The sequence below is a fragment of the Lissotriton helveticus genome, chromosome 10 (assembly GCF_964261635.1).
Source record: "Lissotriton helveticus chromosome 10, aLisHel1.1, whole genome shotgun sequence".
In the NCBI taxonomy this organism is placed as follows: domain Eukaryota; kingdom Metazoa; phylum Chordata; class Amphibia; order Caudata; family Salamandridae; genus Lissotriton; species Lissotriton helveticus.
This window is the reverse complement of record NC_136071.1, coordinates 168466441-168482872: the sequence shown is the minus strand read 5'-3', so window position 1 is coordinate 168482872 and position 16432 is coordinate 168466441. Positions and strand designations below refer to the sequence as shown.

At 43.5% G+C, this 16432-nt stretch overlaps 1 protein-coding gene across 1 annotated transcript in view; it reads left to right on the top strand.

Moving 5' to 3' along the window:
• The window catches only part of LOC144786062 (cytochrome P450 3A21-like), a 344860-nt gene extending 328728 nt beyond the window's left edge, over window positions 1-16132 (top strand). Inside the window, exons 12-13 of the mRNA XM_078665007.1 lie at window positions 11354-11516; window positions 15698-16132. Of these exons, the coding sequence (XP_078521133.1) occupies window positions 11354-11516; window positions 15698-15796 (262 nt within the window). The 3' untranslated portion in view covers window positions 15797-16132. The remainder of the gene's footprint in view (window positions 1-11353; window positions 11517-15697) is intronic.
• Window positions 16133-16432: the final 300 nt, after the last annotated feature.

The following is a 16432-nucleotide window of genomic DNA, read 5'->3' as shown; positions in this document are numbered from 1 at the left end:
CCCCACGCTTCAGGTCGCCTCCACGGGTCTCAGCTTTGCAGGGACTGTGGATAGGGCTGCTGAAAGGCAGGATAGCTGGGTCTTGTTGATCTCTGCTGCTCGAGTTCTGGCGGGAACTGCAACAAAGCAAATAGTGAGGTGCTGGACGGTGCCTGTTTGCACAGGGTGGTCACTCCTTGACCACAAGGGAGATTCTTCAGTCTTCCACGTCGAGTGGCATGTCGAAGGGTCCAGAGTTTCGTTTCATAAGTTTCAGTCAGGATAATCTGATGTGCATCTGCACAGCTCCTACCTTTGTTCCAAATCAAGGGGCTGGATTACCTGCTAGGTCCCTCCTATGGGTGGGACCCAGGAAGGGGATGGTTACACCCCTTTCCCTTTGTCCAGTTTCGTGCCAGGGGTTGGAGTGCCCCAGAACCGGTTTGACTGGATTTTGCCTGGGGACACCTTGTGTGCCCCAGGCAGTGTCTATTTTCATTCTGCCCTCCCTGCTCCAATCCACTATCTCCTGTCTGGGGTAGTGTAGCACCTCCCTGTGACAGGAAACCCTTTGTCCAGGCCTCCCCTGCCAAGTTTCGGTCAGCAGCAGGAGGTCAGACTTGTGTCGGGCAGCAGCATCCATTTTGTGATGCTGAGGCTCTGGTTAAGATTAACCGCGTTTTAGCAAAGTAACATGTCTTCTCCCTCTAGAAGGGGTGGAATGCTATCCCCGTCGCCAGGACTGGTGAGGGGATAGTATTCCAAAGCGTATGACACCTTACACAATATGTTTTGATAAAGCCAAACCGAAGTTAGCAAGTAACCACAAGGGTTATAATGCACTTAAGAGTATATGGTATGGCAATATCCCGGAACAGCTAAGGGAGTTGGTCCCGACAGCTCCAGACAGGCTCAGCTCATGCTAGAGCACCATCTCACATAAAACCAAGCACTCTGCCTCCAGGATTGTTAAGGCCTGCCATGGGAGTGACTTATAGGCATATATGTGTCCAGATGTAGGTTTAGATATAGGTATACCATATCTAAGCAAGAGGTGATTACACCACCTTGCCCCAGCTGAGTGATCAGCCAGTTAGGTCGATTTGAATGCCAGCCAGGGGTGGCAAAAGATATGCTGCAGCCCCTGGTAGGCCTTGGATGCACCTATGCCCTGGGCACCTATAGTGCACTGTACAGGGGCTGATAAGGTGCCCAGTACCAAATTAGTTATGCACCTAGGGTGCAGGAGTCCATTTTACAGAGAGAGCAGATAGCCTGGGACTCTGATTAGCAGGGTCCCAGGCCAACTAAGTTGAAAACCAGCTAAACACAAGGCAAAAAATCTGGGGTAACCATAGTCAGGTATCCACCTTCCTACACAACCCCCCCCCCCAAACGTAAGGAGATAAGGCTATCCTTGACCAGGTAAGCCTATATTGCCTAAGTGGCCATATAAGGAAGTACCTGCACTAGCATGGTTACCCCCTGTCGCATGGTCCACTAAGCAATCCCTCACCCTAGGGGTATCAGAGGGTCTCCACCATAGGGAATCACTACCTGTGGTGTGTTTTGGCAAAGTAAAAGGCTGGTGTTGAGATGGAGTACTGAAGTGAGGCTCCACTAATGTAGGGCTCATCTTCCTCCAATCCCCTTCCACCATGTGTGCCTTTCTTTCCTTGACTGAGTTGCACTGTGCTCTCAGGGTCAACCTCTGGCTACCTAAAGCTGGAGGCTGGGTTCCTTCTGTTGGCTTACTGGAGGGACAGGTCAGGTTTGGGGCCTTGGGGTCCCAGGTTTGGCTGTGCCCAACAGTGTCCATTTGGGGGAGGTCCCTAACTAGTTGTAAGGGGGATCCCGCAGAAGTTTTTAAAGTTTTCACCTTGCTAGGGCTGCTAGCTTTGGTGCCCCTAGCCTGCTGATGGGGGTGTTTTATTTGACAGGGGGCCCTTTGGGGCTCACTGACCTTCTTGCCCTCTGCAGCCCTGGGCTGACTGAGCCAGGGTAGAGAGGGGCAGGTTACCTGCTCCAGACTGGGTCCCACCTTGGAAGGGTCCACTGACATCAGGGGCTCTGCCAGGCTAGGCCTGACTACCTCTGGGGCAGTTTCTTTACAAGGGGTAAGATCAGTTCCCTGAGGAGGCTGATCCTTTCCTAGTGTCTGGTGGGAGGGAGATTTCTCTTCCTCGTCAATGCTCTCTGTTTGTGTGGAGTGATCCATAGTTTCAGGCTTCACAACACATGAATCAGTTTGAGTTTGGGCTGTGGCCATCACAGCCCCACCAACCTTTTCAGGAAGGGACTCAGTTTGGGTATGGGCTGTTACCATAACAGCTCTGCTAACTTGTTCAGGAAGGGATTCTGCTGAAGATGGGGCTGAGTCTTGCACAGCCCTACCAACCTTTTCAGGGAGGACATCTTGGATTGGGGCTGTGGCCATCACAGCCCCACTAACCTTTCCATGGACATTTACCATTTTAGAAATGGTTTCTTGTTCTACCTCAGCCCAGGCTGAGATTTCTAAATCATTCCCAAGAAGACAATCTACAGGCAAGTTTGCTGACACTGCCACTCTCTTGGGGCCAGTGACACCTCCCCAGCTGAGATTTACTACTGCCATGGGATGATCTTTCTGTACTCCATCAATATTAGTCACCTGATATGTGGCACCAGGTGAAAGTTTCCTTGAGGGGTCTAGGTTCTCAGTCACCATAGTGATACTAGCCCCTGTGTCTCTGTAGGCCTCAACTTTTTGACCATTGATGAGGGGCTCCTGTCTATACTTGCTCAAAGTGTTTGGGCAATCAGTGAAATTGGCAAACCCCATGCCATTTTCATAGACAAGATCAGTTGTAGTTGGGGACCTGGTTAGGCCAGAGTCCACTGTGTTCCAAAAGTAAACCCACCCAAATTCTTGGGGGTGCTCCCACCACCTGGGGGATTACTGCTAACAGTAACAGGAGGTGTTGGAGCTTTACTTGGAGGTATATTTTCTTTATTGCTATTCTTTGGACAACAGCTGTCTGTTTTCCAGTGGCCAGTCTGTTTACAGGCATGGCAGTAAGGTTTCTTCTGGGTAGAGAAGTTATTTTGGGACCCACCCCCATCCTTGGAGTTTTGGGGCCCTGTGGGAGACTTGTCTTTAGATTTATCCCCACCCTTCTCTGGAGCCTTGGAAGTATCCTTCTTTTGGTCATTACCCTGATTCTTAGGCCTAATCCTGGTTCTGACCCATTTGTCTTCCCTCTTACCCAATTCTTGTGGAGAGGCCAAATCTGAGTCCACCAGGTGCTTTTGCAAAAGCTGGTTTTGACAATTACTAAGGATCTGCTCCCTCATACTCAAATTATATAATCCTGTATAGTCATGTACTTTGCTGCCAAGTAGCCAACCTTCCAGAGCCGTAGTAGCACAATCTACAAAATCAGTCCAGTCCTGAGTCTGAGCTTTCTGGGTATCTCTGAACAACAACCTGTATTGCTCAGTGGTTAAGCCAAACCCATCAATAAGAGCACTCTTCAGGACTGTGTAGTTTTAGCATCCTCAGGTCTAACTGTGAGGAGCTTATCTCTCCCTTTCTCAGAAAAGGAGTACCATAAAATTGCTGCCCACTGTTCTTGAGGAACCCGCTGTACCATGCAGGCTCTCTCCAGAGCAGTTATCCACTTGTGGATGTCATCCCCTTCCCTATAGGGGGGCACAATCTTTGTCAGGTTTCTAGTATCATAGGACCTGTCTTTCTCTTTAGGAATATTGCTGCCACCAGTGGGTATCTCCCCACACAGTTTTTGTTCTCTTGCCAAAGCAAGTTTAGCTTGGGCCAAGGCTACCTCTTCCCTCTCTATCTGGAGTTGGACAGCCCTCATTCTGGCCTTATGCTCTCTTCTCTGGGGGGAAGTCATTCCCCTCTGAGATTCCCTTGAGGCACTAGAAAGGTGAGAGTCCCTGGAAGGAGATCTCTCCCTTCTATTGCCTGGAAGTATTCTGTTATGTATTCTGGGGAGGTGCTGGCCCTCTCCATTTCCATGTAGGACCACGTTGGCTTGGCTAAGCCTCCCAACTGGTACCTGTTTATCCCTCTGATCCTGATCTGACTCTTCACCTTCTGATTCAGGGTCCACCTCCTCATTTTCTATCTCTGGGGTGGTGTTCTCAGTCTCTGGGTGTTCACTCCTTCTCCTTCTCCTGACCCTAAGGGAGCTGTACTAGCTTTCTCAAGATCATCCTTCTCTAGGATGGTTATTAGGATGGGAATGGTAGGGTTGTGACCCTTTCTCAGCCCCCTTGCAGTGCACAAGGCTCTCACGTCCTTATGGCTGAGTTTGTCATAGCTGGAGGGTGCCTTGGTAAGGTCAACCACCACAGGTAGAGAGCTGGAAGCTTCACCTGTGCTAGACATGATTCTAGTGAGGTGTAAGTGGTGCACTTTCCTACACTAAGTGTTTTCCTACTGTACCTGGCTAGTGAGTTGTAGGCAGGGTGTGCTAAGCCCTTTGATCTACAACTACTAAGTTCAGTAGAACTTAAATATGTAAGCTTTGTTTATATGTACCTAAGGTACTTAATGTGATCTTTCAATTTGATAAAAAGATTGCAAAGGTAAAACAACAGCAAGCTCAAACCGCTGCACACCAATGTGAGAAGTTGGCCTGATGTATGATGTCTCCAATTCTGGGGGCACCTTGTATCAGTCCAAACAATCCCTTGTGGTGGTGATTGTAAGTCAACCTTAAGGACAAGTTTATCCTAATGGTAGCATAGACTAAGCAGTCTAAGGCTTAACTCAAGAGGGCATGTGAAGCCAGCTGTTTTACCATATGCAATCCTGTAATATCAAATGAAAGGACACCACACAAGTTATATAATATAAAAATATATGTATTTATTCTCAGAATAATCCCCTGTACTCTTTATGAGTATAGAAGCACAAGCGTTTAAACAAAAGCACAATATAACATATGAAAGTTGCACAAATATGGATGAGGCCGGGGGGCCACTCAAACCATATATTAAAAAAGTGGTATAAGTATCACTTTACGAACAGTGATAAGGCCTAGGGCCTTGGGAATCGCTGGGACTACACTGGACTAACAATAGTTAGGACGGGAGTGGCCCGCGGGATTCGGGTGCAGCGCTAAAAGCACAAGCATGCACCAATGCAAAGTCAATGGTGCGTAAAAGTCATTGAGTTACAGTTTTAGGAGTCTTCCGACTGGACTAGAAGGACAAAACTTTAGACTTAGACACTAGAGGTGTAAACCACTACAGGAGCACCGGCGTTCAAGAGTTACCTCACCCACAGGAAGCGGGTGCACAGGTGCAAACGCGTGTCGGGTTTCGTCGTGAAGATCTATGGAGCCTGGAGATGAAGATGCTGCAGGGGGCCAGAAGAGAAGAGCCCGGTTGGATCCAAGGGTGGATCGAAGATGTAGAGTACCTGAAAGCAGAGGGGACAGAGTCTGGGTCACTAGCCAGTGACCAGGATGGAACCAGGAAGGAACAAGGCGCTGTCGGGCGCAATCAGGTGGTTGTCATGAAGCTTGTCTCCGCTGCCACGTGGACTCTGGGGCATCAAGGAAGTCCAGGAGTGGATCACAAGCTGTCTCACAAAGGCTCTCGCTGTCGGTGGTGTCGGCTTCCGGATTGGAGCTAACAAGCCTTGGCAAAGGCAACCCACTCAGAATTCAAAGATCGCTTCTTACTCGGACCAGCAAGGTCAGAGCGGGTGCTCCTTTTCAGGGGAGTGAGGGCAAGTCTGGAGCAACCAGACTAGCAGAGCAAATTCAAAGGTTCGTTGGTACTGGGGCCACTAGCCAACGGGCAAGTGACCGGACCAACGCGTCAAGCAGGAAAATTCAAAAGGGCCCCACACATGCACTCGGTGAGTGTGGAGGAGTGATCTTCAGTGCAAAAGCTGCTCGGGGCTGGAGCTTCTAAAAACCCAAAGCACAGCTTGAGGGAGCCTCAGGAGCTGCACGGTCAGCGCTTTGTAGTTTTTCCAAGATGGCCTGCCCCACGCTTCAGGTCGCCTCCACGGTTCTCAGCTTTGCAGGGACTGTGGATCGGGCTGTTCAAAGGCAGGATAGCTGGGTCTTGTTGATCTTTGTCACTTGAGTTCTGGCGGGAACTGCAACAAAGCAAATGGTGAGGTGCTGGACGGTGCCTGTTTGCACAGGGTGGTCACTCCTTGACCACAAGGGAGATTCTTCAGTCTTCCACGTCGAGTGGGATGTCGAAGGGTCCAGAGTTTCGTTTCATAAGTTTCAGTCAGGATAATCTGATGTGCATCTGCACAGCTCCTACCTTTATTCCAAATCAAGGGGCTGGATTACCTGCTAGGTCCCTCCTATGGGTGGGACCCAGGAAGGGGGTGGTTACACCCCTTTCCCTTTGTCCAGTTTTGCACCAGGACTGGGGCTGGAGTGCCCCAGAACTGGTTTGACTGGATTTTGCCTGGGGACACCTTGTGTGCCCCAGGCAGTGTCGAGTTTCATTCAGCCCTCCCTGCTCCAATCCACTATCTCCTGTCTGGGGTGGTGTAGCACCTCCCTGTGACAGGAAACCCTTTGTCCAGGCCTCCCCTGCCAAGTTTTGGTCAGCAGCAGGAGGTCAGACTTGTGTCGGGGCAGCAACATCCATTTTGTGATGCTGAGGCTCTGGTTAGGATTAACCGCGTTTTAGCAAAGTAACATGTCTTCTCCCTCTAGAAGGGGTTTGAATGCTATCCCCGTCACCAGGACTGGTGAGGGGATAGTATTCCAAAGCACATGACACCTTACACGACATGTTTTGATAAAGCCAAACCGAAGTTAGCAAGTAACCGTGATGATTATAATGCACTTAAGAGTATATGGTATGGCAACATCCCGGAACAGCTAAGGGAGTTGGTCCCGACAGCTGCAGACAGGCTCAGCTCATGCTAGAGCACCATCTCACATAAAACCAAGCACTTTGCCTCCAGGATTGCTAAGGCCTGCCATATGAGTGACTTATAGGCATATATGTGTCCAGATGTAGGTTTAGATATAGGTATACTATATCTAAGCAAGGGGTGATTACACCACCTTGCCCCAGCTGAGTGATCAGCCAGTTGTGTCGATTTGAATGCCAGCCAGGGGTGGCAAAAGATATGCTGCAGCCCCTGGTAGGCCTTGGCTGCACCTATGCCCTGGGCACCTATAGTGTACTGCACAGTGGCTGATAAGGTGTCCAGTACCAAATTGGTTATGCACCTAGGATGCATGGAGTCCATTTTACAGAGAGAGCAGATAGTCTGGGACTCTGATTAGCAGGGTCCCAGGCCAACTAAGTCGAAAACCAGCTAAACACAAGGCAAAAAATCTGGGGTAACCATAGTCAGGTATCCACCTTCCTACAAATTTACACTACCAGTAAACACGGGGAGTAGCCATGGGAGCCAGCTTCTCCCCCAGCTACGCATGTCTACACATGGGCTGGTGGGAGGATCTGGTTCTCACAATTGAACATGGAGGGAATGTGCAACACACCATAATTGTATGGCTACACTTTATAGATAACCTATTCCTCATCTGGAAAGGCACCGAAAATGAAGCTCAAGAATTTGTCGATTCCATCAATGAAAATTCACTTAATGTACATTTTACTGCCACTATAAGTGAAACGATTGTCAATTTTCTAGATAAAAAGGTATACATTCAGAACAACAAGATAGAGACAAAACTATACCGCAAGGAAAGTGCAGGCTAATCAACTTTGCATGCCAGTAGTGCCCACCTCAGACACCTGATAAACAGCATCCCCTATCGGGAAATGCTGAGACTGAGAAGGGTTAACAGCAATCAGGGAACCTCGAAAGAAGCACAAGAAGAATCCAAAGCTAGATTCCTAGCACAGGGTTACTCACTGAAAACCATTGAAGGGGCAATACCAAAATCCATGATTTCAGAGAGATCAGAATTAATTAAACCTAAGCTGGGGATATCATTAGAAAACCATCAATATCAACAGCCGAATCAGACTACCCAAAATGTATTCAAATCTGAGGAGTTCAGAATAATCATGGAATACAGTAAGCAGCACAGGAAATTACACAATATCCTCACACGTAATTGGCCACTAGTGTTGAGTGATCCTGTGATAGGGCATACTTTATCACATAAGGTAGCCATTAAACATAGAAGGGCAACCCCTATGAGGGACAAACTGATAAAAACAAGTCCAGAACTGATTGAAAGCGGCAGTTCATTGAAGTCTCACAGTGGATTTCAAAGGTGTAAGACATGCAAAGCATGTCAATTAGGTATTAACAAGACCTCATATACAACACAGTTCTGCCAGGAGGAGATTAAAATAACTAAATTACTCACTTGCAAAGTATGTTGTATATGTCCTATTGTACCCTTGTGAGCTACAATATATTGGAAGCACAAAACTACAAGCCCACAAGCGAGTGCTTCAACACATCAAAGCAATTACTAACCAGGACAACACATACCCTGTCACAAGACATTTCAAGGAATACCATAACTCTAGGAGCCAAGATTTAAAATGCTATCTAATAGACTCAGTGCCCCCGAGCAGATGAGGTGGCAATAGGGAGGCCAAATTATGAAGACTAGAGACAAGGTATATCCTTGAAATGGATTCCAAATCTCCAGGAGGGTTGAACAACACTGAGAATATGTCCACCTGTTTATAAAACCCAAATATCAATAGACTAACAGACTGGTATAATTGAAGAAAAGAAAAAATAAGGAATTGTTCTACATAATTTTTTATGTATTTTATACAGAATGTTTTTAAGATATGTATTTATTCATATCTATTATATATATATATTTATATATTTAATATCTAATATCTAAACATATGTGACCAAATTTACATGAAATAAGCTGGTATAAAAGTCCAATAACGACCTGAAGACAAAGAAAGAAAAATAATAATCATATAAGCAGATTGATCGGCAAAGCATTTTATAACCATATGAATTTTATCATATGCTTATAAAACTATCAAACAAGCAGATTTTATGATTTATGAAGGGCAATTACTGTTGAAACAGCATTAATGACATAATGGCAGCAGAAACAATGGAGAAAAAATAAGTACATAAGAGGTAAGAAATAGATTTTAAAGCTCTAAGCTTTGACCCTTTATTTGCACTTTTTTGCACATTAGGACCATGGGCGTATTAAATCTGCAAGATTAATCTGTAGAACATTATCAATTGCCTTGAAAAAAAATTAAAAAGTAAAAATATTGTATTTTGTACACTATTCAAAGGAAATTTGTTTTCGATTTTTATATATGCATTTATGCAATTATTTATTGAATATTGTCTACAAAAATAGATCACCCTGATAACAATGAAGAAATGTGTCCCATAGGAAGCAATTGCATAAGACAATATATGCATTCTAGCTGGGGTTTCTTTACCTATTTACAGTGTACCTCTTTCAATTGAAAAGACATATGTATTTAACAAGAATGTTGGTTATACAATATTTATAAACTGAGATATGGAGTTTAACAAGGCAAATAGATAGCATTTACGCTTTGACAAAATGCATTGAAAAGTATTTTTACTATGTCCATGAACATGTGTACTCTTTGCACAAATCACAAAAGCACTATGTCACTTTAAAAATGAAAAACCTACAACCACAATATGTTATGTGATCAAGACTCTTGACAAGTTGAAACGGTGGCATCTGAAATAAAAATGTAAAATAGCACTTACTCCGTGGTCCGTATGTGGCAAGAAGGAGTTGAAGAGCCTGCGGAGAATGTGATTTATGTATATATATATATATATATATATATATATGTACCAAAAAATGCCCAGCATTTGAGGCCGCACAACACTGCGATGAAGGAAACATCCTTAATTAGAAGAAACAGGCAGCTTCCGATTCCGTAATACATCCTGTGGCCTGACGCGTTTCGATGGACTTTCACCATCTCTTCAGAGGCCTCGTGAGCAGGAAAAAATGACGTGCATGACTCGCCGCCCATTTTATTAATTGGCTTCCGAATGCCGAATTTGTTGCATTTTGGGCAGCGTAGTCCATTTAAGCACTATTTATCCCCTCCAGTGGGTAACATGCCCACGATTGATTGCAGGATAAATGTTTTTCAAGCCCTCCATTAGGCTTCCCGAATCGGACTTTGCCTGTTAAATTACAAATCACAGTACCATTTACAGGGGGAGGGGTTCCCCCTGTCCGCATCCATGAAGTTCTTCAGATGGTGCGATCCCTCTACGGCGTGGAGCAGCCGTATAAATATGTACCAAAAAATGCCCAGCATTTGAGGCCGCACAACACTGCGATGAAGGAAACATCCTTAATTAGAAGAAACAGGCAGCTTCCGATTCCGTAATACATCCTGTGGCCTGACGCGTTTCGATGGACTTTCACCATCTCTTCAGAGGCCTCGTGAGCAGGAAAAAATGACGTGCATGACTCGCCGCCCATTTTATTAATTGGCTTCCGAATGCCGAATTTGTTGCATTTTGGGCAGCGTAGTCCATTTAAGCACTATTTATCCCCTCCAGTGGGTAACATGCCCACGATTGATTGCAGGATAAATGTTTTTCAAGCCCTCCATTAGGCTTCCCGAATCGGACTTTGCCTGTTAAATTACAAATCACAGTACCATTTACAGGGGGAGGGGTTCCCCCTGTCCGCAACCATGAATATATATATATATACACACACACACACACACACATTGGAGCCCTTTACTTGAGCACCAGTTACAGTACATAAGGACGCATATTACATATGCAGTGAGAATAAATGTGGCCAAACAACATGTTATTTACACCGCTTTTACTAATAAACACATATTCAAACATTTATTAATTAATCACTGCAGTAAAAAGGTCAAATTCGAGATTGTTACCAGTATGTAACAATTTATTTACACATGAAAACATATCTTACAAAAGTCAGGATATCTCTTGAGTGTGATTTTTTTTTACCTTGTAGCACATATTTAACCCTTTGATTACATACATTAGATACAACTACATATCCCATGGGATGAACCACATATGCAGATGCACAGAGTTTAATATTTCAATTATCATCATTGTCGATGTTGGAGGGAAGGAGCATCATTATCCTCGCAAGGCTATACCGTTCGTCTGTTGTGCTTCCTCCCCACAACTAACAATAGTAATTAATAGCATATTACACTCTGCACATCTGTTCATAATATTTAATGTGTTAATGAAGGTGAACACCAGTAAACAGGATTATCAAAATCAGCAGTTAACCACTTCATTCTCCAAAACATTTCATAACACCAAGCTCCTCACATGTAGCAGGGCCTCTTAAAAGGATCTAACTATGAGTTTCACTCTTGCATCTCATTTTGATTTTTCCAGGTTCAGTAAGGAGAACAAAAACACTCAGGAGCCATACACCTTCCTGCCCTTTGGAAGTGGGCCCAGGAACTGCATTGGAATGAGGTTTGCCCTTCTCAACATAAAGGTTGGAATAGTTAGCCTGCTGCAGAACTTCAGCTTTCAGATCTGCAAAGAAACACCGGTGAGGAACCAAATTTAGCATATCATGGTTTTCTTCTGTGTGGATTAGTCTTTTGAAAGAATGACTCACTCAGCTTGTGTGGTATGGGCCCAATTCACAAAATGCATTGAAAATCTGACACCACAGGTCTGTGGCCTCACATGGATGAAGAGTTACAACTTTTTGGAATTCTTAAGGTTTCCAAATACATGCCTGGGAATCTAAGTGTTGCAGGATTCCATGCCTACTCCTCAAAAGGTTTTGTGAATTCCTTTTATCACAAGTGTGGACATTGTTTTGCCTGTTTAATTGTAATCATTGTGCAATTATGCCTGGTGAAATGTAAATGCTTTTTTCCATTTTGGAGAAAACTCTTACCCCTCACCCCGCCAGTATTTAAGGTATTTAGGGTGTTGTTTCTACTTCTCATGTAGAAAAGAGATTTTCTCATGCAATTGGCCTAGATCGGTAACTCCTCAATTCTTGAGTGCGATTTATTCACACACATTGTGAACTAATGTGGAATGTAGCATATGAATTCAGGTTACCTTTCATGAATACCTTGCACTCGTAAATTGAGCTATTTGTATCTATAAGTCTGAATGGTATCAGAAACAAAGAACTTTTAGAAAACAAATATTTCTAGAAATGCACATTTGGCACTTTCGGGCTCCTTTTAACAAATACTTTCTCCAATATTTCAAAGGTGGACAGATTCCCACATCGTATCTGCTTTCCCAGAACTCTAGCTTTATGCAAATCTTTTGGCTACCTGATTACACCATATTATTCATAAATATAAGGAGTGGAGGGATACTTGATATTAGTAATGCAATATGCCTATACATGTTATGGGCGTACTGTAAATAAACACATTCCAATTGTGGGTTCGAAATTATCAAATAAAGCTCACTGTACAAGGCACTGAACATACAAGTTAACAGAAAACTTTGTTTTAAATCTGTGCCCAGCAACACCTAAAACTTTTTTTAGCACAACAACTCTTCATCATGGTTAGTGGGAAAACTACAGAAATGATCCCTGAAAGGGCGGTGTTAGTTTATACTTGCATTTTAGAACTATAGCAATGAAGTTTACTAGTGAGTCATCTTTAGGATAATGACGATTTCTAATAAGTAACTAAGCTGCTACCCACTTGTCCATCTTCCTTATTGCATTTCCTACTTAAAATAAGACTTTCTATTGGATTAAGGAAACTTTCTAGCAAGTGATTGATCTATTCCTAACTTGTCCATCTTCCTCATCATATTCCTTACTTGTTGAAATTTTAGCCTTTGAGTATTAAAGATTTCTTTTTTTTCTTTTTTTCTTTTGACAATCAGGATACCAACAATGCATTCTTACAAACAGAGATTAAAAATGTATTTAATATGAATACATAATTTATCAAAAAATATAGGAAAACTAAAAAAATAAATCTATTCGCTGCCCCCTTAATTTCCTAAAAATGGGCACAAATCATTATGCTTTTTTTTACTTGCGCCAACCCTTTGAGTATAGACTTCCTCATGTTTTTTAACCCAATTCATTTTGTCTATTCAGAGCTCAAACCATGGAGGGTCAGCTGATTTCCATCTCTGCAAGATCAATGATTTGGCTATCAGTGACCCGTTGTAAAAAAATTGTTGTTAGTATAGAGTTAGAGAACAATCAATGGGAGGAATCCTGAATAGGGCCCCTTGCAACTCAGGTTTAACTAATATTTGTAATTTGAGACTTCATAACCTTGCTTCAGAAAGTAAATAGTTTCCGACAGAGAATCTTGACATGGCCCTAATCCCCTCAGATGTGGCCACATCTAAGGCAACCAGTGGTCAGGGAAGAATGCATTAAGCTAATGTGATACGGGGTATAATATGAGACCCATTTTGAAAAAAAAAGCCATGTGTTTTAAAGTGGCTCCACGTTCGGCTTTATGAGCCATGAGGTTGTAACATTGCCACCTTACACGGTCCATCCTCCCTTCAAGAAATTGTGACATTAAGGAAAAAACTGACACAGCAGTGGACTTGTGAACATACGAATATACCTATTGATAACAACTGCCTACGCCTACTAGATTAGTCAGTATATTTGAAGGAAGGAAGGAGAATATCAAGTCGGGCCTGACATATTCCTTATTCTCTACTATCTGTGCCCCTGTTTTAGTTTGCCCTCCCAAAAGAAAATGACCCAAAACTCAATACTCTGCCTTTTCCCATTGCCTAATAATACTATTCTGAAGGGATTGGCCTACTAGTCTACTTTCGAGAAAAGGTACTAAGGGATGAGTCAAAGGGAAAAAGCATTCGACCTGCAATTCTTGAAATCTCCTGACAAATATATTTAAACGTTTATATCATGAGCGCTTGGGTAGTTTGGGGATTTTTAAGAAGATCAGTACATTCCCACCATCCTCACTCAGCATACACTGCAGGTAAAAGCAACTCGTACGTGAGCCGCCTGATGCACGATTAAGACAGTCAAAAGAGGCAGCTTTCTAATAGTTCAGAATATAGGAAAGTGTTAGTCCTCCAGCAGCAACTGACATCTGGAGTCCACAAACTTTACTAAGAGTGGTAGAATAATTCAATTTAAACAAATAGGCAATATCGTTGGTAGTAGTGATACCTATATATCTTACAGGGCAGGATGCAGTGAAGATTTGCTGCACTCCTATAGGAAGAATCGCAAGGGGGCAATGGCCTGATTGATCTTATACCCCCTCATCTCTGAAAACAATTGAGTTCTATGAAAGGCATTGTCTATGTTGCTGCTATTTCCAGCCAAATACAGAAGGATGTCATCTGCAAATAACTTTAGCTTGGGAGAATCTGGCAGTGGTGGCAGAATCTCTTGATCGTGCCTAACAGCCGCCACCAACGGTTATACAAAAAGAGCAAACAGCACTGGTGACATTGGACACCCTTGCCTCGTACCCCGAGACATGGAAATCACTCCAGCTGGCTGTGAATTTACCATCATCTTTGCCTTCGAATAGAGATTCCTCAATAGTTTAACCACTTTGGAGGGAATGCCGAAGCACTGGAGAATCGTAAAAAAGATGTCCGACTCCACAAGGTCAAACACCTTTTCGGCGTCTAACATAATTGTAGTTGCTTCAACCTTGGTATTAGAATATTAGTCTATTACCTGTATTAAAAAGTTAGTATTTGCTAATGGCAGAAATACGTTTTGGTCTTGATGTACTATTGACAAAGCGGTGGTGGCTTGTCTTAACATGATTATATTCACAATTAATTTAGTCAGAATTCAAAATACTTATTGGGTGATAAGACCCAGGTTGTTCTGAAGCTTTTCTTTCTTAAGAAGTAAATTCCCCAAGAAGAATACACACGCAAACAGAGACTATCCCATAGAAAAACTGACACAGGTAAACAATGGAGTGAGTTGAAGAAAGTAGTAGAGGATTGGGGTGGGTTCATTCTTTATTATTAATGTCAGGGAGGCGGGAGAGGAATGTTGTATAACATTGAAGATAATATTTCATCTTCATCGCATACAATAGTAAGGGGGATATATATTTTTTTTTTTTATTATAGCCTGCAAATATGGCAGTCAGTGTATTAATGGTGCTGTCAATGTAATAATGGTCCCATCAAACGTCTGAGAGGCGCTTATCAATTATGCACTTGTTGTTGACCAGTATTGTTCATTAAATTGAATAATTTCAGAACTCAGTTCCAATTGGTCAGTATACCTCAGCACCTACATTTTTTTTAAAAGTCTTACAACTCTCTTTTCTACATGCCCCTCAACAAATTAATACCTCTACTCTCAATGACCATCAACAAATTATTATTAAATTGGTATAACCCAATATTGACTTGTTTTTTGGTATCCTCCATCAGATTTACAACTGTCTCTGGTACAAGATGTTGTGATTTTCAGTGCTATTTGGAAAGTTCATAAATCTTAATTTTGCATATTTCATTACCCACAGAACCCAGACGTATACATTTTCCAGGTGCCCAGCAAATACATGTGTGTGTGTTAGGTAGCTGATTGTCGTAACTGCTGTTGGATGCATTTCTAGCCATGGTGATGCTTTGTGGCCAGTTAGTTATGTCTGGAACCTCACAGCCTGTGAATTACAGCTCTTTACATGCCTCTCAGATTTCAGTTTATCTCAAGGTCCAGATTAAACGTCACTCTTTTTTTGTTTCTCTCCATCGTTGCAGATTCCACTTGAGTTGGACAACAGGGGGATGATCAAATCAAAAACGCCAATATATCTAAAACTTGTCCCCAGGACAGCTGCCTCAATAGAAGATAAATGATTGACAAAAACCACACGTCCTTCTGCAAAGCCTCCATACTAACAGCATTCAACTAGTTGCGAATATCACCCTGGAAAATGAAGAAACATTATATTGTCTAGCAATGCCCACTCTTGAGGTCTTTCCTAAATCCTCCTGTCCTTGACCCCTATCAGTTTTTACTCTTTGACGGTGGATTTTTTTATGGGCTATATTTCTTGCACTTTAGTTGCTAAAATCAGCGTTGCATCACCGATTAACTTTATTATGCTTCGGATATAGCGTTTTATACTCAACACAACCAATCAGGTCTAGCTAGCGCAATATAAAACTCTCAAATAAATGATCTCCTCCTGTTTCTCAGTTAGGGGCAGATTTAGGATGATTGGCGCATCCCCAGGGATGCGCCAGTCATCCTGCGCCGCTGCTCCGCCACCCATGGTGCGCCGCATTTATAATGCAGCGCACCATGGGGCAAAAACGGCACAGATGCGTGACGCATCTGTGCCGTAAAAGTGACGCATTGCTGGAGCTGCGTCGCAAGCGCGACGCAGCTCCAGCAAGGCTCGAGGGTGCCCCATCTCCGCAATGCTGTGTCAAGACCTACGCCTGCTTCAAGCAGGCGCATGGTTTTGACGCAGCATTGTCCTGAAAGTG